Raw genomic sequence first — 25,197 nt, forward strand, 5'->3', positions numbered from 1 at the left:
TTTGGTACTAATTTGGATCACCTTTTTGGGGGCACCTGACATCTGGGGTAAGAAAAACTGAAGAAAATGGCGTCGGTTGCAATATATATATCCCTGGCGCACTGACGTCAGGGCTGAGGCGACAGCAACCAACGTCGGACCAAGACTTTGGAAATCCGGCCGACTGCAGGACCGCCTGACGGCAGGATAACCCAAGTGTGATGACTGCAGCAGGGTGAACACTCAAACATCTACATTTATGGTAGGTACAAAACTGTACTTTCTTGCAGACTGCCTAGATGTTTTTGTTTATTTTAGGAAGATTACAGTTCAGTGTGTGTATAGCACATTACTGGAATGATGTTGCTGACAAACATTTGCTTGTGGTTTGTTTTAGTGTTGGGCATGTAATACAAATCACCGAGGTGATACAGTTAGTCACATTTTGTTTTTAAGGTTTCTGTTGCATTTTGCCTGCTTATGCCACATTTTCATTTTTTTCTACATGCAGTTTGCTGAGGTTGTACCTGAGCAGACTGTAGTAATGAATCTGTTTTGTTTATTAAATATTGAAGGTGCATTGTGACTGTAGGAATTAGAGTAGTAGATGTTTACAAAAGAGTACTGCCTTCATTTACTGTGGTAATGCATTGGAGAGTAAAGCTGTAAAACTGCCTACTGTTTGTAGTTACTGGTAAAAAATTTTATTTGATATAAGCTGTCACATACATTTCAGGTTGTATGCTCCAAACATTTAGTCTCAAGTGCAGTCTTAGTATAGCTTACTGTACTTAGTGAGGAATATGTCTCACGTTAGACAGATTGCAATATATAAAATGTAGACTTCATGCTATTCATGATTGCATAAGGCATAGAGAATAATATAGCAGTACAATTTAGATGTCCTTCAAGAATGCAACTGCAGTCATAACATGTGGGTTGTCCTGCCTCAGGCAGCCCTCGGTCGGCCGGACTCCAAAGTCTGGGTCCGACGTCGGCTGATGTCGCATTTCTCTCCGACGTCAGAGCGGCTGGAGTATATAAGCATCAGCCGACGCCATTTTCTCCAGTCTTTCTTGCCGCACGGTGCCCGAAGCAGAAGCAGTTCGCAAGTGCCGGTCGGTCAGCTCCTGTATTCTATGATACCGAAGTCATCAAAAAAGCTAAGTACCCCGTTGGGGACCTTTTCTTGCCTCAGCCGATGTCAGAAATTACTGAAAAAGTTAACAATTGTCTTTTTTGTGGTAAACAAATACCTCATAAGGATTTCCACTCTTACTGCCTCCCTTGCCTGGGCACAGACCACGACGTCTCAGCCTGTGTAGCCTGTGCTCGCTTCAACAAGCGTACTCTCAGGCGCGGGGCGGAGTTCGCTGAAGATTTTTTCGGCGATAAATTTGCTTACACCATGCCGTCGGATCTTCCGACATCGCAGACTCCCAAAAAGCGAAAAGACCGGGACCGACATCCTCGGCCCGCGTCTACCACCGACTCCACGCCAAAACCTAGCGTGAGTGCTCCGGTTCCCTCTGAGACGGTCTCTCCACCGCTCCGAACCGAAGACACCGCATTACCGACGACTCCGATTCCAGACATTACTACGACGCCAGTTACAGACTTTCCTCCGGATACCGAAACCGAGGAAATGCCCGAGACCATTGCTGTAGACAGGGTCACTCCTGAACGTGGAGCTGCCAGGCCTCCTATGGCCATGTCTATTAAGGCCTACACTAGGGCTAAGGCAGCCAGCAAAACAAAGCATATTACTTCTAAATCCTTACCTCAGCCGACTCCGGAGACACAAATTATGTCCATGACTGCTGATTTAATTTCCATGATTAGAGGTTCACAGGCCCATCCTGAGAGAGCATCCCAGCCTCCTCCTGATAAAAGGCCCCGGGTTGAACCCTCTGACCCTACTCCTTCAGATGAAGACTCGGAGGGCTCTGTCCACTCTGATAGCCAGGAAGAGCTCTTCCAGACCTATGAGGACTCGGATGCAGAAGATTCCATCCCTTCGGCCTCCCTCCTGAGGATATTTCTTTTGGGGAAGTTCTGCACACCATGAGGGAACATTTCAAGTGGCAGGGTCAGGAATATTCTGATTCTAGGAAAGCCTTAGGACTTTCCTTAAGAAGCCTCAGCACAGGCCCTTAGCTATTCCTCCTGTACTTGATGTTCTGGATGATTTGTATTCTGACTCTAGTGCTACCCCTGATTTTCTTCCTCCTGCTCCAGCCAAGCCAGACAGGTATTACAGGGTCCCAGAAACTCATTCCCATTTATTCAGGGCCCATACTGCTGATTTGGAAACTATTTCACAGGGGCCTAAAGGAGTTTCAGCCTCCACCTCAAAAAATCCTTTGACCTCCAACAGGGACGCAAGGTCATTAGAGAGATGGGGCAAAAAGGTTTACACATCCACTACCTTATCTATGAGAGCTTTAAATTTCCTTTTTCATATGTTACAATATCAGGATTATCTCTTAGAAGATTTACAAAAAACATTAGCTTCCCCTGATCCTTTAGACAGGAAGACTTTGCAGGAAGCTGTACATAACACTCAGCAAGTAAGCAATCACTTCCTGCAGTGTGGATACAATGCACTGGAAGCTTCATGTAGGGCAGCTATGACAGGGGCGGTGATTCGTAGACATGCTTGGTTAAAAGATCAACCTCTACCAGATCATGTAAAAGCAAAACTTCTGGATGCACCTTTGGAAAAGAACAAGCTTTTTGGTGCAAATGCTAAGGATGTGTTAAAGACCATTGAAGAAAAAGCAAAATCAGTTCAGACTGTGAAAGATTTCCTCCAGGTTCAACCCCCCAGATTCAGTAGGAATTGGCCTTCAAAAAACTGGTCCTTTCCTAATCCAGAAAAGTTTCAAAGGGGTAAGAACAGACGTGGCCGAGGAAGAGGCCAATACAGAGGCCCTTACAGGGGATGACAATGGCAGCCAGGAAACCAAAGAAGTGACGCAGGGGGTTTCACCTGCCCAACAACCACAAACTCAATGACTTTCCTCTACTACCGCCTACCAGGGAACAACTAGAAGCTCCCTTGGGTGGGAAATTATCTCTGCAGAAAACTGGCACAGACTGACAAAGGACAAATGGATTTTGGACATTGTAGACCGAGGGTACAGGTTTCATTTTCATGCCTTACCAAGAAAACAAGGCATGCCAAACCTACCACAAAATCAAAGGGCAGAGGCTATCAAGCAAATCACTCTGCTGACTCGAATGAAAGCAATAGAAAGAGTTCCACAACAAGAACAAGAACAGGGGTTTTACTCAAGACTGTTCCTTGTTCCAAGAAAAGAATCTCAATGGAGACCAATACTGGACTTGTCCGCATTAAACACCTTTCTCATAGTACCAAAGTTCAAAATGCTGACTCTACAGCAACTCCTTCCCATGCTGGGCAAGGAGTCGTGGCTGATTACTCTGGACCTCAAGGAGTCATACCTGCATGTTCCTATCAGACACAGCTGCAGAAGATACCTCAGATTTCTTGCAGGGCCAGAGCATTATCAATTCTCAGCATTGCCATTTGGCTTATCTACTGCGCCCAGAGTATTTACAAAATGCCTGGCTTCAGTAATTGATCATTGCAGGCTCCAGGGTATACAAATTTACCCGTACCTGGACGACTGCCTCATACAAGTGGTCGACAAATTGATGTTGACAAAAAACCTGGATCATGTCATATGATTACTTCAAGCTCTGGGATACACAGTCAACTTCCAAAAGTCAAGACTGCAGCCATCCCAGCAAATCTTCTTAGGAGCCAAACTAGACACAGCCTCTCAGATGGCTTACCTGACAGAAGACAAGCAAGAGAAGTTAACTCATTACTTCAAAGGTTTAGCAAAACTCACCCAGATGACTGCAAGGAGATTCCTACAGGCCCTGTGTTACATGGCATCCTGCATTCTACTGGTTCCATTAGCAAAACTACACATGAGAAAGCTTCAATTGTACCTAAAAAGCATTTGGTCTCAACACAGCAACAACTTGGAGACAGTCATACCACTCATTCCATGCCTACAAAAGGAATTCCTATGGTGGGCCTCGGTGAGACAGGAAAACACAGGTATGTCATTCAAAAAACCACAGATAACACAGACCATGACTACAGATGCCTCAGACCTTGGATGGGGGGCGCACATGGAAGGCAGGTGTATACAAGGACAATGGTCTCCAAAGGAAACACATCTGCATATAAACCAAAAGGAAATGCTGGCAGTAATGCATGCCATCGAGGCTTTTCAACACCAACTCCAGCAAGGCCATTTAATGATGCGGACAGACAACACCACTGTGATGTGGTGCATAAACAAGCAGGGGGGCACCCACTCTTACCCCCTTTGCAGACTGACAATGCACCTTTTGGAGAAATCACTGAGCCTAAACATCCAGTTACAATCCCAATTTGTTCCAGGAAAAGACAATGTGTTGGCGGACAGCCTAAGCAGGAATTTCACAGATCCACACGAGTGGAGGTTATATCCGAAGGCCTTCAGACAACTCACTTCGACATGGGGCAAGCCAGAAGTGGACCTATTTGCCTCTCACCTCAACCATCCTCTACCAACATTTTGCACAAGGACATACCATCCAAAAGCTTGGAAAATAGATGCCCTCTCATTCAACTGGAACTCCCTAGCAATCTATGCATTCCCACCTCTGCCACTGATGACCTCAGTATTACTAAAGATCAAAGCAGAGAAGCCCAAGGGAATCATAATAGCTCCGGATTGGCCAAGACAACACTGGTATCCACTACTACGGAGTATATGTCACATCAGGAGGTGGGCCCTCCCTCAGTGGCCTCTACTTTTGACTCAACACAATTTCGAAACACTGCATCCAAACCTTCAGACACTGCAGCTAACAGCCTGGGAAATCCCATAAATAACTTCAGCTTATCTCTCTCCAAGGAAGTTCAGCGGATACTAACAGAGGCTCGAAGACCATCCACCAGAAAGGTTTACTTAGCAAAGTGGAAAAGATTCAGCAACTGGAATACCAGCAAGGGACATGATGCATCATTGCTGAACATCCCACTTATCTTGGAATATTTGGCAGATATGTTAAAGAACGGCCTCTCATATTCTTCCATAAAGATGCATGCATCTGCTATTTCAGCTAGATACAACACTGATCCTCCTGTTTTCTCTCACCCCTTACTAAGACAATTCCTCAGGGGAATCAAGAACATTAAGCCACCACGAAAGGCCCCAGTGCCAGCCTGGGACCTCAATTTTGTCTTAGAAAAACTGACTCTACCTCCTTTTGAGCCAGCAGCTTCAGTTGATTTGCAATTTCTCTCATGGAAGACAGCTTTCCTGTTGGCAATTACCTCAGCAAGAAGGGTTTCAGAGCTACAGGCCCTAATGGCAATACCACCCTTTATTATTTTCCACAGAGACAGGGTTTCATTAAGGACCAACCCTACTTTTATGCCAAAGGTGGTATCTAGGGTTTCCTCTAAATCAAGCCATTCATCTGCCTGCTTTCTTCCCCAATCCTGAGAATAAGGGGGAAAGACTTTTGCATACCTTGGACATTCACAGACAACTTCAATACTACCTGGACAGAACCAAGGCCAGTAGGAAGTCTGAACAACTTTTTGTAGCTTACGCCCCTGCAGTCCAAGGAAAAGCAATTTCAAAACAGACTATTTCTAAATGGTTTGGACATTGCATCAGATTCTGTTATTCCTTTCATGGAAAGACTGTTCCAGCCAATGTCAGACCACATTCCACCAGAGCTACAGCCACCTCTACAGCATTTTTAAGAGGGGTGCCTACCAAGGACATTCTAGAAGCTGCTACATGGAGCTCCATGCATACATTCTCCAAACACTACAATCTCCCTCTATATTCCAGATCCAGAGCAGGCTTTGCTTCGGCAGTCCTGCAGGGTTTGATTGCCACACCATCTCTTTCCTAGAGCATACCTCCTCCCCCAACTAAGCTATGGTATTCTACCCACATGTTATGACTGCAGTTGCATTCTTGAAGGACATAGTACAGTTTTGTACCTACCTTAAATGTAGATGTCCGATAGACATGCAACTGCAGTCGGATTTTCCCTCCCTCCATACCCCTCTATGCCTAGGGTTCACTCCTATCCCTGTTACTCTTAGCTGGGGATATCTGTTATGGTGTATTTGTTTTATTGCTCTTTTATTTGTTTGGAATCCTGTTTGTCTACCAATTTGATTACAGCCTTCCTTGGAGGGCACCTGGGGCAAGAAACACTGAAGAAAATGGCGTCGGCTGATGCTTATATACTCCAGCCGCTCTGACGTCGGAGAGAAATGCAACATCAGCCGACGTCGGACCCAGACTTTGGAGTCCGGCCGACCGAGGGCTGCCTGATGCAGGACAACCCACATGTTATGACTGCAGTTGCATGTCTATCGGACATCTACATTTATGGTAGGTACAAAACTGTACTATTTCCTTCCTTGGCTTTCAGCAGAGATTGGTGATTCTCTGTTGCACCGGATTCTCTAGAGGGTCTTGTCAGTCACTGAACTAGTTTACTTGCATCTTTCTTGGCGTAATTGTGGGAGGAGAGTATTTTGCCCAGTAAAGGTGGGTTGAAGATAATCTGTTGTCTGGATCCCCACATTGTAACACAGATGCCCCCCAAATTTTACTTTGGGATACAGGATGCATTTGTGCCATCAGGAGAGTGGGACAGTAGCTGCACACTGCATGAATAGGGGAGAGGTCTGGTAGTAATGGGAGTGTCCTGTAACTTGCAGGGGTCCAGAGGCTTTGGTGAGTCAAGTGGATAAATCATGGCACAAGTGTGACACTCTGTGGAATGAAGGATGGTGACTAGTTTTTGAACAAAGGTCCTTGAGGATGAGGTTACAGGCAACCTTCCTAACTGAGATACACTGACCTTCCAGATGATGTTTTTCTCCAAATCAGTGATCTTTCTGGATAATTTTCCCTTCCTGTCTCCAGCAGAGCTATCGTTTTGCCTCTTTCTTGAGAGTCATTGAATTGTCATCCATTTGCTTTTCTTATCCCAGTTCTTCAAGTACTTGTCATAGGATATTGAGAAATATTATGAAGCATTTAAAACATGCTGTGCTTTAACAAAAAAAAAAAAAAAATTAGCATTACAAGTTAGATTTTATCTTGTGTCTAGCAAGTATGTTTCTTTGGTTTCCTGTACAAGGCTTGACAGAAAGTTGCAGATGCATTTTTATTAGTTACATTTGGATTGTGTGAGTAAGTTATTCCAAGAAAGATATCCCATATGTATATGGGTCAGAGACTGCACTACTGAGAAAATGTTTTTCTTATGATGCCTTTTGAAAAAGAATATTAATTATTAAATACTAAGTTGGATTTATTTCACGCTAATACTAAGTTGGATTTATTTCATGCTTTCTTGACAGATCTCCTAAATGGAGCTCAGGAACAGTGTGAATTGCCTCCTATGGATGGCTTCCCTCACTGTGAGGGAAAAGTAAAGGTAAGATCAGATATCTTTTAATGGCTTCTCGAGTTACCAACTTTTTTCAAAAACTTGCACTTCAAACTTCATTAAAAGTATTGACTGCACAGCACAGGAAAAAAATAGTGCAGTTCAAAAGTAACTATCCACATTGAAGTTTGCCATGTATGTGAAGAAAGTATAGCATTGTTGAAAAATTGCCCACAGAGTACCATGTTTCCATGTGAGAAGTGAATTTGATGTGTGTGTGTGTGTGTGTGTGTGTGTGTGTGTGTGTGTGTGTGTGTGTGTGTGTGTGTGTGTGTGTGTGTGTGTGCGCGCAAGTGTGCGAGTGCGAGAGTGTGTGTGTGAGTGTCTGTTTGGGATGGTAGAATGTAAATTGTGAATGCTTGAAAATCTGAATAAGAAAAGGTAGATGACCACAAGGCACAGATGAAACTGAAAACTTTTTTTTCAAATATCTTGTAGAAATGAAAGGAGAAAAACAGGAAATGCAATTACTGGGTAAATGCTGTGTTTAAATGTATTTATTAATGGATCACCTTAAATTAATGGCAAGTTTCAGTAGACATAACTCTGGAGCAGTGTTCCCTGGGTTGTTTATTTTTATTTATTTGTAGTAGGCATAACTCTGAAGTGGTGTTTCCTGGGTGGTTTATTTTTATTTAAGGAATATTGCTATGATTTTGCTTTTGCATTTTTATGCCATTATGAGAAAGGTAGTAAATTTTTAAACCAAAAATTAGAATCTAAATTTTAATAAGATTCATAGTTGTACTATCATTTCTGGTCCAGATCAAATTGATGAAAATGGAAAAATTTTTCTTGGCCATATTTTATTACTAAACTCATTTTAAGATGCTGGAAATGGTTGCGGCACCATGAAATGGTTACCTAAGAAAGTTAAGTGTGCAGTTTAACTGTGTAAATGATATTCTGGAGTCTTCAGCTATGACCTAAGCCCAAAAGCAAAGCAGTTACCGCAAGGCTAATATAAACTGCAAAAAGGGATACCTTGCTTTACAGATACAGAATTGGTGTAAGGGTACAACAGAAAAGTGGGTATAAATGTATAATGAGGGCACTGAAGTTTAAGGCAACTTGCTTGTAGAATGCATTAGATATTGTGGAGCCTACAATGTGGGATTAGAGTGAATGGTTGTGGTTGCACATTGCTCCCTTCTGCTCGTATATTAAGTAGTTGCATTTTCAGTATATTGACTTGTAAACAGCATGATTAAATGCCATTTTTATTACAAGTAAAGTACTTTGTTGCATTTACCGGGTCCAGCATGTAAAAATGTAACAATGCTTGAGAACATATTTTCTGCTGTTGAGGAATGAGATTTGTAATCCAAATACTAAGGCAAACGCTTTACTATAGTGCTGAATTTGGGAGTCAGAGTACCTTAATATTGTGATTGTGTGTAAACATAGGTTTGTGATATTTTTGAATTCCTGCTGCAATTCTTTGGTACATGTACATGATGAAAAAGAAGTTGCAACTGTCACAGAGGTGCAGCAAAACAGTTGGATTCTCCTGTCCCCTCCTGAAATTTTCTGATTCTAGAAAGAGATTAAGGACCTTTTTACATTTACATTTTCTGATTCTAGAAAGAGATTAAGGACCTTTTTACATTTACCTCAACATAGGCCTTTAGCTATACTTCCTGATTACAAAAAAAAAAAAAAAAAAAAAGAGAGAGATTTATAGGGCTCATTTACATGACTTTTGCTAGAAGAAAATGTACATAGGTAAAGGGAAGAGAATGAATGAGTCCTGAGATTGGAACTGCAGGCCTCTAATATGCCCTACATTACCCTTAATATCTCTGCACTCTCCCCCATTTCTTTGCATGAGCTATCTACTTTAATTGCTACAGTCTAAAAAAAAGTTGTTCTATTTACTTTTGTTTGCAGTTTGCAGACTGGCATTACAGACATAAAAAAACTCTGTACATAATTTAGAAGCAAGAATGCCTGAAGATGAAAAAAAAAGGTTTTCTAATCTGACTCTCATAATTTGATGCCACAAAACTGAATCTTTTAGAAAAAATGAACAGTCCTAATTTAAAATAAATTGTCATGCTGCTTATGTCAAAGAAGCTTTCACCTCCTTAGAGGTAAGGCCAAGAAGAGATGATATCATTTTTAGGGGACAGGAGTAGAGTACCCAAATGACAAATGAAGCTGAGGCTGTGCAAGAAGTCCTTGCTGGCCTTTCTAAAAGCTCTTTGCTTTTACATTAAGGGTACATGTAACTGTATGTACCCTTTTGCCTTTCCTACATGATTGTTGTATGATAAATTACTTGGTGCAGTTGATGTATGAGTATTGCTAGCTGCAAAGAAAAAGAAAATGATTTCACCGCATGGAAATGGACTCAACATTATGGCATTGAAAGTTCAAATGCCAATTCAGCATGAAATAAATTTTGGAATGTTATATCTTTCTACTGTTTTAAATTGAACTAATCTAACTACAAAACCCACAGTGATGTCCTTCAAGGATGCATCTGCAGTCATCACATATGGGTTGTCCTGCCTCAGGCAGCCCTTCGGTCGGCCGGATTCCAAAGTCTGGGTCTGGCCTCGGCTGATGTCGCACTTTCCCCGACGTCAGAGCGTCTGGGGTATAAAAGCATCAGCTGACGCCATCTTCCTCAGTCTTTCTTGCCGCGTGGTGCCCGAAGCAGAAGCAGTTCGCAAGTGCCGGTCGGCCAGCTCCTGTGATTCAGCTACCGAAGACTTGAAAAGCTAAGTACCCCGTTGGGGACTCTTTCTTGCCTCAGCCGATGTCAGATAAAGTTAATTGTTTAACTTGTGGGAAACAAATACCTCATAAGGATTTCCACTCTCACTGCCTCCCCTGCCTAGGCCCAGACCATGACGTCTCGGCCTGTTCAGCCTGTGCTTCCTTCAACCGACGAACTCTTAGACGCCGGTCGGAGTTTGCAGAGGAATTTTTTGGGGCTAGTTTTGCTTATAAGATGCCGTCAGAGACTCCGACTTCGCATTTAGTCAAAAAACGGAAGGACAAGGACCGACATACGCGGACCGCGGTTTCGGGTGAAACCATGGTCAGGCCTACCGCGAGTGTCTCGGTCTCTGCTGAAACCGAGTCCTTAGTTCTTCCTATTACCGAAACCGCACAACCGACTACCTTGGCCCCGGAGGCCCCGGCCGAGTCTGTTATTGAATTACCTACTGAAACCGGTGTTCAGGAATCTTCCGACACCATTCCTTTAGACAAGTCTACTCCTGCACGTGGTGCTGCCAGACCCCCTGCTTCCATGTCCATTAAGGCTTTCTCTAGGGCTAAAGCTGCTAAACTTACTAAAGCTTTGCCTCCCAAGGTTTCCTCTCAGAGACCTTCTACTGGCTCTCAGATTCTTAGCCTAGCAGAGGATCTGATCTCATTAATTAGAGGTTCCCAACCTCATCCGGACAGGGGCTCTCAACCACCTCCAGACAAAAGGCCCAGGGTTGAGGCCTCTGACCCCCCAGTCTTCAGATGAATCCACTGAAGGCTCTGCTCTGTCAGACCACCAGGAGGAGGCTTATTCGGCCTATGAGGATTCTGATGCTGAAGAATCTATTCCCTCGGCCTCCCCTCCTGAAGAGTTTTCCTTTGGAGAGACATTACACTCTGAGAGAGCATTTTCAATGGCAGGGTCAGGAATTTTCTGATTCTAGAAAGAGATTAAGGACCTTTTTACATTTACCTCAACATAGGCCTTTAGCTAAACCTCCTGTTTTGAATGTGATTGATGATGTGTACTCTGATGATAGTACAGCCTCTTACTCTCTCCCTCCGGCTCCTGCCAAACCTGATAGGTACTACAGGGTCCCGGACTCGCATCTACACCTGTACAAGGCCCACTCTGCTGATCCAGAAACTATTTCCCAGGGGCCAAAAGGGGTTGCAGCTGCCACTGCTAAAAATCCTCTACCCTCTGAAAGGGAGTCCAGGGCATTAGAGAGATGGGGTAAGAAAGTGTATACTTCTGCAACTCTTTCCATGAGGGCATTGAATTGTCAATTTCATATGATACAGTACCAAGAGTATTTGTTAGATGAATTACATAAGAAACTGTCCTCTTCTGAACCCCTTGATCGCAAATCCCTTCAGGATCTGGTGCATAACTCCCAGCAGGTTAGTAACCATTTCTTGCAGTGTGGTTATGATGCATTGGAAGCTTCATGTAGGTCAGCTATGACAGGTGCAGTTATACGTAGGCATGCCTGGCTGAAGGAACAATCTCTGCCAGACCATGTTAAGGCTAAGCTTTTGGATGCTCCTATGGAAAAGCAAAAATTATTTGGTTCCACGGCTCAAGAGGTTTTAAAGAAATTTGAAGAAAAGGCAAAATCTGTGCAAACAGTCAAAGACTTTCTGCAAGTCCAACCACCGAGATTCAGCAGAAATTGGCCTACTAAGAATTGGTCCTTTCCAGACTCAGACAGATCTCAGAGAGGCAGGAATAGGCGTGCCAGAGGTAGAGGGCAAGCTAGAGGCTCCTACAGAGGCCGTCAGTGGCAGCCTCCCAACCAGAGAGGTAGTGCAGGAACTACAACTGCTACACCAGGACAGACTCAATGACTTTATTTTGACTCCGCCGACCAGGGCTCAATTAGAAGCACCTTTGGGCGGAAAGCTTTCTTTAGTCTCAAAAAATTGGCACAGCATTACAAGGGACACATGAACACTGCAAATAATAGACAAAGGATACATGTTCCATTTCCACACTTTGCCAAAAAGAAAAGGCATGCCAGACCTGCCACCAAATCAGAGGGCAGAGGCTTTGAAGCAAATTACCAACTTAATGCAAATGAAAGCCATAGAAAAGGTACCTCTTTCAGAACAAGGCCAAGGATTTTACTCCAGATTATTCCTTGTTCCAAGAAAAGAAAATGAATGGAGGCCTATTCTCGACTTGTCCGCACTGAATACTTACCTCATTGTGCCAAAATTCAAAATGCTGACTCTACAGCAACTCCTTCCCATGCTGGGCAAGGGGTCTTGGCTGGTGACTGTAGACCTCAAGGAGGCATACCTGCAATTCCCTATTCGACAAAGCTGCAGAAGACACCTCAGATTTCTTGCAGGGTCAGAGCATTATCAATTCTCAGCATTACCCTTTGGCTTATCTACTGCGCCCAGAGTATTCACGAAATGCCTGGCATCAGTAATTGCACACTGCAGACTTCAGGGGATTCAAATCTACCCATATCTGGATGACTGGCTTATACAAGCGGACAGCAAGCAAACTTTGTTAAAGGACTTGAACTATGCCATCCACCTGCTACAGGCCTTGGGATTTACAGTCAACATCCACAAATCAAGACTGGTTCCATCCCAAAGAATAACTTTTCTGGGTGCGGATCTAGACACAACCACCCAAATGGCCTTTCTCACAGAAGAAAAACAAAAACAACTACCGGATTACTTCAAGAATCTGACAAGACAAACTCAGCTGACTGCAAGGAAAATCCTGCAGGCCCTGAGTTACATGGCATCTTGCAGTCTTCTGATTCCGCAAGCAAGACTGCATATGAGAAAATTACAATGGTACCTAAGAAGTTTATGGACTCGGCACAGTCACAGCTTAGAAACTTTGATACCACTCATTCCATGCCTTCAAAAGGAATTTCTGTGGTGGGCTCAAGCCTGCCAATCGAACAGCGGGTTGCCCTTCAGCAAGCCAAGAGCCAACCAAACCATCACCATGGACGCTTCAGATCAAGGTTGGGGAGCACACATGGAGGGCAGATGTATCCAAGGGCTATAGTCTCAGAGAGCTGCGCATGCACATAAACCAAAAGGAAATGCTGGCAGTGATGCACGCAATCGAGGCCTTCAAACTTTTCCTTCAGCAAGGCCACCTGCTCATAAGGACAGACAACACCACAGTTGTGGTACATAAACAAGCAAGGAGGCACCCATTCCTACCCTCTTTGCAGACTGACAATGAACCTATGGGAACTTGCCTTGAAACTCAACATACAGCTACAGTCCCAGTTCGTGCCAGGGAACGACAATATACTGGCAGACAGCTTAAGCAGAACTACCATGGATGCACACGAATGGATGCTGCACCCAGACATCTTCTTACTCATCACACAATCTTGGGGAAGGCCGGAAATAGATCTGTTCGCTTCCCCCCACAATCATCAACTGAGGAAATTCTGCTCAAGGACATACCACCCACAAGCATGGAAAGTGGACTCTCTCTCTTTCAGCTGGAAAGCTCTAACAGTGTATGCTTTCCCACCTCTCCCATTAATGACCAAGGTCCTAATGAAGATCAGGACAGAGCAGCCCAGAGTGATTCTGATAGCTGCAAACTGGCCAAGACAGCACTGGTACCCACTGTTAAAGAGCATGTCACAGACGAAACCATGGCCTCTCCCCCTATGGCCACTCCTACTGACGCAGCACAATTTCAGGACTCTGCACTCCAACCTGAAAACCTTGCAGCTAACTGCCTGGAGAATACCATGACTCCTCCTCAGGATAACCTATCCCAGAGAGTGAAGGATATTATTATGGAAGCTTGCCGGCCTTCCACAAGGAAGGCATATTCAGCAAAATGGAAAAGATTTCACACCTGGAAAAGATTTCACACCTGGAACACAACAAAGGGCCTAGATGTGACAGTGATGAACATGGCACATATACTGGAATATTTGGCAGAATTGTTCCACAGTGGCCTGTCTTACTCTTCCATTAAGATACATGCTTCAGCAATCTCAGCAGAATACAATGTTAATCCACCTGTCTTCTCTCATCCTCTCCTAAGACAGTTTCTAAGAGGAATCAAAAACATCAATCCTCCAAGGAAACCACCTCTATCTACTTGGGACCTTAACTTTGTGTTGGAAAAACTAACACTTCCTCCCTTTGAACCAGCAGCATCAGCAGATCTACAGTTTTTGTCTTGGAAAACTGCCTTCCTTCTTGCCATAACCTCAGCAAGAAGAGTATCGAGTTACAAGCTTTAATGGCAGTGCAGCCATTTCTTATCTTTCATCAAGACAGAGTTTCTTTGAGGACCAATCCTACATTTCTGCCAAAGGTGATATCCAGGGTATCTTTGAACCAAGCTATTCACTTGCCTACATTCTTCCCACAACCACAAAATAAAGGGGAGAGACTTCTGCACACCCTGGACATACACAGACAATTGCGCTACTGCTTGGACAGAACTAAAAGTTACAGAAAGACTGACCAGTTGTTTGTAGCATATGCTGCTGGGGCACAAGGAAAAGCAATTTCCAAACAGACAGTTTAAAAATGGATAGGAAATTGCATTCGTTTTTGTTACTCCTTTCATGGAAAAACTGTGCCAGCTAACATTAGACCTCATTCCACGAGAGCCACAGCCACCACCACAGCCTTCCTAAGAGGGGTGGCTACCAAGGACATTTTAGAAGCTGCTACATGGAGCTCCGTGCATACATTTGCCAAGCATTACAATTTACCTTTATACTCCAGATCCAGAGCAGGCTTTGCTACGGCAGTCCTGCAGGGTATCTTAACTACACCATCCTTGACTTAGTACCTCCACCCCCAGATTGGCTATGGTATTCTACCCATATGTGATGACTGCAGATGCATCCTTGAAGGACATAGTACAGTTTTGTACCTACCATAAATGTAGATGTCCGATAGGTATGCATCTGCAGTCAGATTTACCCTCCCTCCTTCCCCTCTGTGGTATTCCTAGGGTGCTTACCCCTCTATTAGCTAGCTGGGGGAATCTATTATGGTGTATTTGTTTGTATATACATGTGTATATATATATATTTTTGCAAATATTTGGAATTTTATTGCATATCTCCAAATTTAGCCTTCCTAGAGGGAACCTGGCATCTGGGGCAAGAAAAACTGAGGAAGATGGCGTCGGCTGATGCTTTTATACCCCAGACGCTCTGACGTCGGGGGAAAGTGTGACATCAGCTGAGGCCAGACCCAGGCTTTGGAATCCGGCCGACCGAAGGGCTGCCTGAGGCAGGACAACCCATATGTGATGACTGCAGATGCATACCTATCGGACATCTACATTTATGGTAGGTACAAAACTGTACTTTTCTCATACTTCACAGATCTGTAAAGAATTGTTTTGTATGGATAACTATTGAAATATTCAAAATACATGATATATCTAAGGGTGAATAACAAGCTTTTGGCCATGTATGCACTTTACAATTCACAATGAAGCCCACTGTAAAGGCAGACTGAAGAACTGCAGACCAAGCCAAGTTGACCACTCAAATGTTTCTCCAGCAAAACATGTTTGTTCTATGAAAGATTCCTGACAGTAAGATGAGAAAGTATTTAGTAAAGGTTTCACTGAACTGTATTTCATCCCGTATACCTTCACTTCTGCCAGGGCTTTCCTACATGGCTTTCTTTAGAGTTTTTCAGTGCCATCATCTTCCTAGGTTTCTTTGTGAGCTTTTGTACTTTCCCTTATATTAGGAATATTGCAACAGTGAAATGAGAGGATATAGTACAATTATGTAAAATGTTACTATGACAAGGGGAGGCACTCCCAGCACAGCAAGCTGGAATTTTGTAAATAATAGTTTTTGTAATATCAAACTAATTTATACAAGATGCTGGTTTTACAGATATATTAGAACTGTATCTTATATAAGATGCTTGTGTTACAAATTTATTAGAACTGTATGCAGTGTGTATATCAAACTGCTTTGTACAGAGTTTTGTGTTGAAAAGGTATTTGTAAACTGCTTGTGCTTAAAATGTATCCACAGTGTGCCCTACTGGAAGAGAACAGAAATGTACATGCACTATTGTGACTGTTTAAATGTATATGTTAACAGAGGAAACTGGAAGGTTAATCTCAGTCCAGCCAACTTTAGAAGAATATTTGAAATTAAATTACTTTATAGGCTAGGCCATAAAAAGGCGCTCTCTCATGTTTCAATGCAGCTAGAGGCACAAAGTTTGTAATAGGAAGCTTTCTGTATTGTCTTTAGGGTGAACTAATTGCTACTCTGAAAGCATGAAGGAATGCAATTGTTTTATGACTTTCAGCATCTGCCAAACATCTCAGCAAAAGCCCATTGCATGAGTATTTTTACAGGTAGATGCTAAGTACTGCCAGCTACCAGAAATGGGAGTTTGCATAAGAACTAGAAGTTAGATGACCAGAAATTGTCATTCTGCAAGCTATCCCAGCAGTAATATTTTAGATATTTTGAGAAGTCTCTTAGTGAGACAGAGCATTCTGTCTTGGCCCTGACAACAAAAAGAAGCAACATTCACATCTGCCTTGCTCTAATAGTAAGTTAACTATGGAATATTACAATTCTCTTAGATTCAGTCAGGAATATAGTGAAGCTTAGTTTAGATTTTTTTCTTTGTGTGAGCCTGTACTGCAGTGTTATTTTAAATGATTCATGTGGTTTTGAAGTCTGATGTTATGGTGAATGTATATTTAGTGTTGTTTTGTTCTTTTATTATTAAATATATTTAAACCTTTCATTGTGACTGATCTGTGTAGAGATGTTTTGAAAGTACATGCATATTTATTTGGTGACACTGTGTGGGCCACTCCTAATAGCCTTGCTCTTGATCAAACTACCTTTTGTGTTAATATTAATATGACACAGTAAGATTGGACATCCTTTAAGGGCTTTAAGGTAGCTGGCAGGAGTGACTGGTGGTAGCTACCTTATAGTCTGGACAGAAGGGGGCATAGATAGTAAACCTGTGCCATCCTTTCCCCGGGTGTGTGTGTGTGTGTGTGTGTGTGTGTGTGCGTGTGTGTGTGTGTGTGTGTGTGTGTGTGAGCTACTTTGGTAGGGACACGAAGAACTGGTTGAACAGAGAAGGTGCTGCAGGTCTTGGCTTGGTCACTCAGCTGAGATGTCAACTCTGTAGCTGTGTCAGTGGGGAATGTCATTGGAGATATGGAGGAAGACAACAGCCCTGGACTTGACTTACTAGTCTTTGTGTGCTCTTAAGGGAAATTGCACTTGATGCAGAGAGCTGCATCTGGAAATACTGTGTATGTACCCGTTATCCTGTCAGTGAACACCCCACACTGTTGCCAATGGTTATGATTGAGGCTCCTTGATTACTGGTTGGCAGTGGTGGGTCATCACATATTAATTGGTGGACAGTGATGGGATATCCATGTCACACTTAGCATAACATTAGATGTCCTTCTCTTCACTGTTGCATAACATTAGATGTCCTTCTCTTCACTGTTGCAGTATTCTCAACCTCCTTCCTACCCCCTCAGATGTTCATCGTGCATACAGCTGCAGTAATCACAGATGGGTTCTCTGCCATCAGGCGGGTCCTCGGTCGGCCGAATTCCAAAGTCTAGGTCCGGCGTCGGTTGCTGTTGCTTTCTTTCCTGATGTCAGTGAGGCAGGAGTATATAAGACACCGCCGACGCCATTTTCATCTGTCTTTTTTGCCGCGCGGTGCCTGAAGCAGAAGCAGTTCGCAAGTGCCGGTCGGCCAGCTCCTGAATTTACGAAAAATTGGAAACCGAAGTCTTCATTAAAGCTAAGTACCCCGTTGGGGAAACTTTTCTTGCCTCAGACCGATGTCAGAAAAAGTTAACAATTGTATTTCTTGTGGGAAGCAAATACCGCATAAGGATTTCCATTCCCTCTGCATACCTTGTTTAGGCCCAGACCACGACGTCTCGGGCTGTCACTTTTGCGCTACTTTCAATAAACGCACTATTAAGTGTCAGGTGAAGTTCACCCAACACTTTTTTGGTAAAGCATTTGATTATAAAATGTCGTCTGAGACTCTGACTACCGTTTTGTCCAAAAAACGCAAGGACAAGGACCGACACCACGCCAAAACTGGCTACACGTGGTCCGGTTCTCAATGAGATGCCTATGCAGTCCCTGACTACAGACTACACTTCTTTGGTGGTGTCTTCTGTAACCGAGACCGCAGGTACCTCGGCCCATACCCAGACTACAACCACCGAAGCCACTGTGAGCGTTGAGCCTCCTAATGTGGACAGGTCCACTTCCACCCATGGTGTCTTTAGACCCTCATCTTCCTTTTCTATTAAGGCCTTTACTAAGTCCAAATCAGCCAGGCATCCCAAGAGGCCTGTTGCACAGGGCCCTTCCCCAGGCCCCTTGCCTAAAAAGCAGATGCTTAAAATGGCTGAGGATTTAATTACTCTTATCAGGGGTTCCCAACCCCCTCCAGACAAGAGACCCAGAGTGGAGGAAGATTCTCCCTCTTCTGATCAGGGCTCTATTTTTTCAGAACATTCTGATGTAGAGGAACACTCTTACTCCCCATTTGAAGATTCTGATGCAGAGCAGTCCATTCCTTCTGTATCTCCTCCTGAGGATTTTTCTTTTGGGGAAACCTTGCACACCTTGAGGGAACACTTCCATTGGGAAGGCCAAGACTTTTCTGATTCCAAGAAAAGACTTAGGGAATTTCTTTTACCTCAACACAGACCTCTGGCGATAGCTCCTGTCTTGGACGTACTTGATGATGATTATTCGGAGGCTTGCCTTAATCCGGATTCCCTGCCTCCTGCCACTGTCAAGCCTGATAGGTACTACAGAGTTCCTGACTCTCACCAATTTCTTTACAAGAGCCATAATGCTGACCCTGAAACCATTTCTCAAGGCCCCAAGGGAATGAAGGCCTCTACTGCTAAGAATCCACTACCTTCCGAAAGAGAGTCAAGATCCTTAGAAAGGTGGGAAAAAAAGGTATATACCTCAGCCACCCTAGCCATGAGGGCCTTAAATTGTCAGTTTCATATGCTTAAATATCAGCAGTTTCTGTTATCACAATTAAGAAATAAAATGTCTCAACCTGAACAACTAGATTTGAAGGAGTTGCAGGATATGATGCATAGTGCAGAACAAGTGGGTAAACACACCTTACAATGTGGCTATGATGCCCTAGAGGCCTCAAGTAGAGCTGCTGTTACAGAATCAGTCATTCGTAGACATGCATGGCTTAGGGAACAAATCTTGCCTGATCATGTGAAAGCTAAACTACTAGATGCTCCTTTACAAAAGGATGTGCTATTTGGCACTAATGCTGAGGAGATACTAGGGAAAATGGAAAAAAATCCAAATCTATGCAAACTGTCAAAGCTTTTCTACAGGTTCAACCACCACATTTTAGCAGAAATTGGCCTTCTAAAAACTGGTCCTTTCCAGCCATGGACAAGCCCCAAAGAGGTAGATACAGGCGCACAAGGGGCAGAGGGCAATCTCAAGGATCATATAGAGGCAGGCAATGGCAAACTCCAGCACCAAGAGGTGGCGAAGACAGTGCACAACAATACAGGAAACAAACCCAATGACTTCCTCCTTTCCATGCCAAGCAAGTCTCAGCTGGCAGCACCCTTGGGAGGAAAGCTGGCATTATTTACAAGAAATTGGCATATTGTCACAACAGACAAATGGATCCTGGATGTTATAAACAGAGGCTACAGATTTCATTTTCACACTCTCCCAAAAATGAGAGGCATGCCAAACCTGCCACACAATCAAAGGGCAGAGGCACAACTACAAATTTCAAAGCTCATAGACATGAAAGCTATTCAAGAGGTACCTACTCACGAACAAGGTCAAGGTTTTTATTCCAGGCTATTTCTGGTACCAAGGAAAGGAACCGACTGGAGACCCATTTTGGACTTGTCCATCCTAAACACATTCTTACTCGTACCAAAATTCAAGATGCTCACATTACAGCAGCTTCTTCCCATGCTGGGCAAGGAGTTTTGGCTGGTAACATTGGACCTCAAGGAGGCATACCTGCATGTCCCAATCAGACAAAGCTGCAGAAGATACCTCAGATTTCTTGCAGGTTCAATCCACTATCAATTCTCTGCATTGCCCTTTGGCTTATCTACTGTGCCCAGAGTATTCACGAAATGCCTGGCATCAGTAATTACTTACTGCAGACTTCAAGGGATACAAATTTACCATTATTTGGACGACTGCCTGATCCAAGCGGACAGCAAGCACATACTTCTGGAACATCTGGCTTATGCAACATGGTTACTGAATTCTCTGGGATACACAATCAACAAAGAGAAATCCAGGCTAACACCATCTCAGAAAATAACTTTCCTGGGTGACAACTTGGACACAAACACCCAGATGGCCTATCTTACGCCAGAAAAACAGGGGCAACTAACTCAGTACTTCAAAACACTAGCAAATTGTACCAGGCTTACTGCAAGGAAAATCCTGCAGGCTCTGGGCTTCATGTCATCTTGCATTCTTTTAATCCCATGTGCAAAGTTGCATATGAGGAAACTTCAGTGGTACCTAAAAAACCTATGGTCTCAACACAGCCACAGTTTGGAAACAATAATACCAATAATTCCATGTTTGCAAAAGGAATTTCTATGGTAGGCCCAAGCATGTCAAACAAACACAGGTCTCCCATTCTGCAAGCCTCAAGCAAATCAATTCCTCACAACAGACGCCTCAGATTACGCCTGGGGGGGGCGCACATGACAGACAGGTGCATTCAGGGCAAATGGTCCCAAAAGGAAAAGCACCTTCACATCAATCAAAAAGAAATGCTAGCAGTGATAAATGCAATTACAACTTTCAAGGACCTCCTGCATCCAAGACAATTATTGATAAGAACAGACAACACCACAGTAATGTGGTACATAAACAAACAAGGAGGAACACATTCATACCCCCTGTGCAGACTAGCCATGACACTTTGGAACTTGGCTCTGGAATGGCTAATTGAACTTCAAGCACAGTACTTGCCAGGCTTGGAAAACACGCTGGCAGACAATCTAAGCAGAAATATGACAGATCCACATGAATGGAAGTTGCATCCTCAAGTTTTTACAAAGGTAATCCAAGCGTGGGGGAGGCCAGACAGATCTCTTTGCCTCCCACAGGAATCATCAATTGGAAAAGTTTTGTTCAAGGACCTTTCATCCAAAGGCCTGGAGAGTGGACGCCCTTTCATTCAGTTGGACAGCATGGACAGTTTACACTTTCCCACCTCTGCCTCTTCTGCCCAAGGTGCTCTTGAAAGCAAGAGCAGACAGACCGAAGATGATACTGATTGCTCCAGACTGGCCAAGACAACACTGGTACCCACTCCTGAGGAGCCTAACACATACTCCTCCCTGGCCCCTACCTCTAATGCCTCTTCTGCTGACTCCGCACAGCTGCAAAACTCTTCACAGTCAGCTGAAAACACTCAATCTCGCTGCATGGAAAATTCCTTAACACCACAACAGACCCTACTCCCCAAAGAGGTGCAGGATGTCATTTTGGAGACCAGAAGGCCATCTACTAGAAAGGCTTACTCCGCAAAATGGAAGCGGTTTTGCTCTTGGAATGAGAAAAAAGGCCAGGACCCTAGAAAACTGAATTTGCCTCGGGTATTACAGTATCTAGCTGAGCTGCTGAACAGTGGACTTTCATTTTCCGCCATAAAAATCCATGCCTCAGCCATTTCTGCAGAATTCAGCACGGATCCACCCGTATTCTCTCATCCACTCTTAAGACAGTTCCTCAGAGGGGCTAAGAATATAAGACCACCAAGGTAACAACCAGTGCCAGCCTGGGATCTTAATTACATTCTAGAAAAATTAACATTGCCTCCCTTTGAACCAGCTGCCTCAACTGATTTGCAATATTTGTCCTGGAAAACAGCTTTCCTTCTGGCCATTAGCTCAGCTCGTAGGGTTTCGGAACTACAAGCCCTCATGGCTGTGCAGCCCTTTCTCATCTTCCATCAGGACAGGGTTTCCCTTAGAACCAACCTGTCATTTATGCCTAAAGTCAGTGGCGGCTGGTGACTTCAAATCACAGGGGGGGGGGGCTGCAGGAGACAGCTGAATGGGTGGGGTCAAGGGGAAGGGGTGTGGTCAACTAGAAAGGGGTGGAGCTATGCTCAAAACCACAAACACTAACTTTAATTAAATACGCTGCCCTGGGTGGCAAACCATCATTATGAAAGTCCAATCAAGACAAAAATAAGTGTAGAAGAAGAAAAATATTTCAATGCATTGCCTGCATGACAGCTTACTTAATATCTAGATGGAAACAAAAGGTTGTGAGGCATGAAAAAATAAATTACTTTTTAAATACATTACTGGAATGCCAGTCAAAATCAAGTATAAGAAAAACCAGAAGCACTCAACTCAAACCACTTCTCCTTGCACTGCAGTTCTAATTATAATATATTCAGCTTTATTAAAGTACCAAGTAACATGCTGAAAGTACATATCTCTGTGATGCCCCCACTTGTAAAAATGTTTCTTATCCAAAAAAGACCCGCTGCCTGACAACTTGTTTCATGGGGAAAACATGATCAAAGTAAAAAATGAAAAGCAAACAAGAAACAAGCTCAAGATACATTGCTTAAAGGATTACTGTACAGGTTATGGACCACACATGATTGGCATTCTGTTTAGTTTACGAGTAAAGTCTGTAGAGATGACTGGAAGTCTCCAAGTGTAATGAGCTTTTTAAAATAATGGAATCCTGTCCTTAATACCCAAGGCTTATACGTTATCTAGTCAAGTATTCTCTGCATGGCAACAACAGAAAGGCTTTCAATGTTGGCAATTATTTAACAGTATGCTTATTAAAGCTTACTTGCATCTTATGATCTCAGACAAGCTTACCTTATGGTCATTAAAGCATTGCTACTTAAACACAGAGCAACAGGCACTTTGAGTAATAAGCATAAATCTGAGTAATAAGCATAAATAAACAGTACAAAAATATGACAGAAACCAGACCATTCTGCAAAATCAAGGACAGATGAAAAGCCACTGTAGTACTTGTGTCTACCTTGGATGGGGAGGACACACTGCATAACTACTCCTTGCCTTGCTTGGACACATCCAGAGTCACTATATGGGGGAGTGGGGTGCAACAAGTCTGTCACAATTTGAAATGTCTCTGGCTGACTGTGATGGCCCTGACACATTTGTCATACCTCTCAACCTCAAGAGCAAGAAATCTGGACAAAGCCATACACAGAAGTGGGACAAAGGCCTTGCTGTAATAAACTTAGAAAGATAATAGAATAGGTCTTGCATTAGTATGAATTTTCTGAAGGGTATAACATCTGAAGGGTATAAAATCTGAAACTCAAATGTCTGTCATTTTCTAACTTCAGTCTTTAGTGATTTGTCACTAATTTGCCAAAAAACACAATTTTATGAAAAATGGACCAAAAATGTGATGCAAAAATATAAAATAGACACACAATACAGCTGGGAACCTGTCAAAGAAGGGACATTTTAATATTAGTACTGCTACCTTGAGCAACTGACAAAATAAAAGAATCTACATGCATTTCAAGTAATCTATAACTTTGATTATTACAGTTATTTCTTAATTGTAAACCCTCCATGTTTTCTTCCAAAATTGCTATATTGCGGAGGGATTATTAGGGGGAAGAGCAACATTTAGAGCCAAAATCGGGGACAGTTGAGAGGTTGGATATGCCTAATTCTATAAAGCAATTTATTTGCATGTACCTCTCAACCTGTTAATGCAGTAAATCTGAACAAGGCCAAATATATTGGGGGCACATATAAACAGTACTAAAAATTGCTCTTGTATAAATTGAGACAGTTGATAGAACAGCTCTTACTTTAACATGCATTTTTCTGAAGGTTATGAAGTCTGAAACTCAGTGTATCATTATTTAGTGACTTAATTCCTAAATGATTTGCCAGAAAACTATAAATTTTATGAAGAACAAACCAAAAATAAGAAGCAAAAATCTATTCATTCCTTGAAAATCTGGACAGTTGGGGGGTATAGTTCAGCTGGGCCTGTCTGAGTTTGCTGCCCTTCCCCCCTGACAAAATCATGGTTGAATGGAGCCTCTGCAGCCCATTCCAATGAACCATTACTTTGCTATTTCACTCCATTTACCATAAACACTAATGTGCATACTGCTTTACTTCTATGATGAGTTGGACTTCATTTGAAAGTTTTATTTTGTATTTTACAGCACAAACACCAAGTCATCTGCTAAACAAAGCAATGCAGTCTCACAATGAAAACTTAGCATTAAAACTTCTCTGCCCTTGAAACTCACATTCATTGAAACAGCATTGAAACCCACAGTCAAAGAAAATACATTTTGCCAGTGGCAGATAAAGATTAATTTGGGGCTGTTTTCAAATCCTAGGCCCCTTGCATACGAAACATACATGTGCTCTTTGATACACCTTCCTCATTGTACTAAAATTATATTCCTTGTACAATACAGTACAGTTGTTAGAGGGTGTTTTAAATTTGTTTTGAACATTTTTCCAGTAAGCAATGAAACAAAATGTATGCACCCATAATGGCAAAACTGCCCAGTTCAGAACATTTATCATAAAAAAGTCTACTCAGACTTCCACAGTCCACCATTATTAGTAAATATGCACAATTCTACAGTCCACCATTATTAGTAAATATGCACAATTCTACAGTCCACCATTATCAGTAAATATGCACAATTCTACAGTCCACCTTTATCAGTAAATATGCACAATTCTACAGTCCATTATCAGTAAATATGCACAATCTCTGAAGTAAAAGTCATCTAAATAATTCCACATTAAAGAAATCTGTAACTAATGAAGAGGTTGCTGCTAGCAATCACCTTTATATTTCATGGTTTCATCAAAAAATAGTGTCTGTTGCCCCTCAGGAATAAATTGCCTATATTACATTAAAAGATGATAAGCTA

At 42.9% G+C, this 25,197-nt stretch overlaps 1 protein-coding gene across 1 annotated transcript in view; it reads left to right on the top strand.

Annotated features, from left to right (window-relative positions):
• Positions 1-25,197, top strand: part of MGAT5 (alpha-1,6-mannosylglycoprotein 6-beta-N-acetylglucosaminyltransferase) — a gene marked incomplete in the record, with an annotated part of 1,206,452 nt that overhangs the window by 388,141 nt on the left and 793,114 nt on the right. The window contains 1 exon segment of the mRNA XM_044074935.1: positions 7,409-7,485. Within this exon segment, the coding sequence (XP_043930870.1) occupies positions 7,409-7,485 (77 nt within the window).

The sequence above is a fragment of the Protopterus annectens genome, chromosome 6.part0 (assembly GCF_019279795.1).
Source record: "Protopterus annectens isolate FY-2018-M chromosome 6.part0, PAN1.0, whole genome shotgun sequence".
Lineage (NCBI taxonomy): Eukaryota > Metazoa > Chordata > Ceratodontiformes > Protopteridae > Protopterus > Protopterus annectens.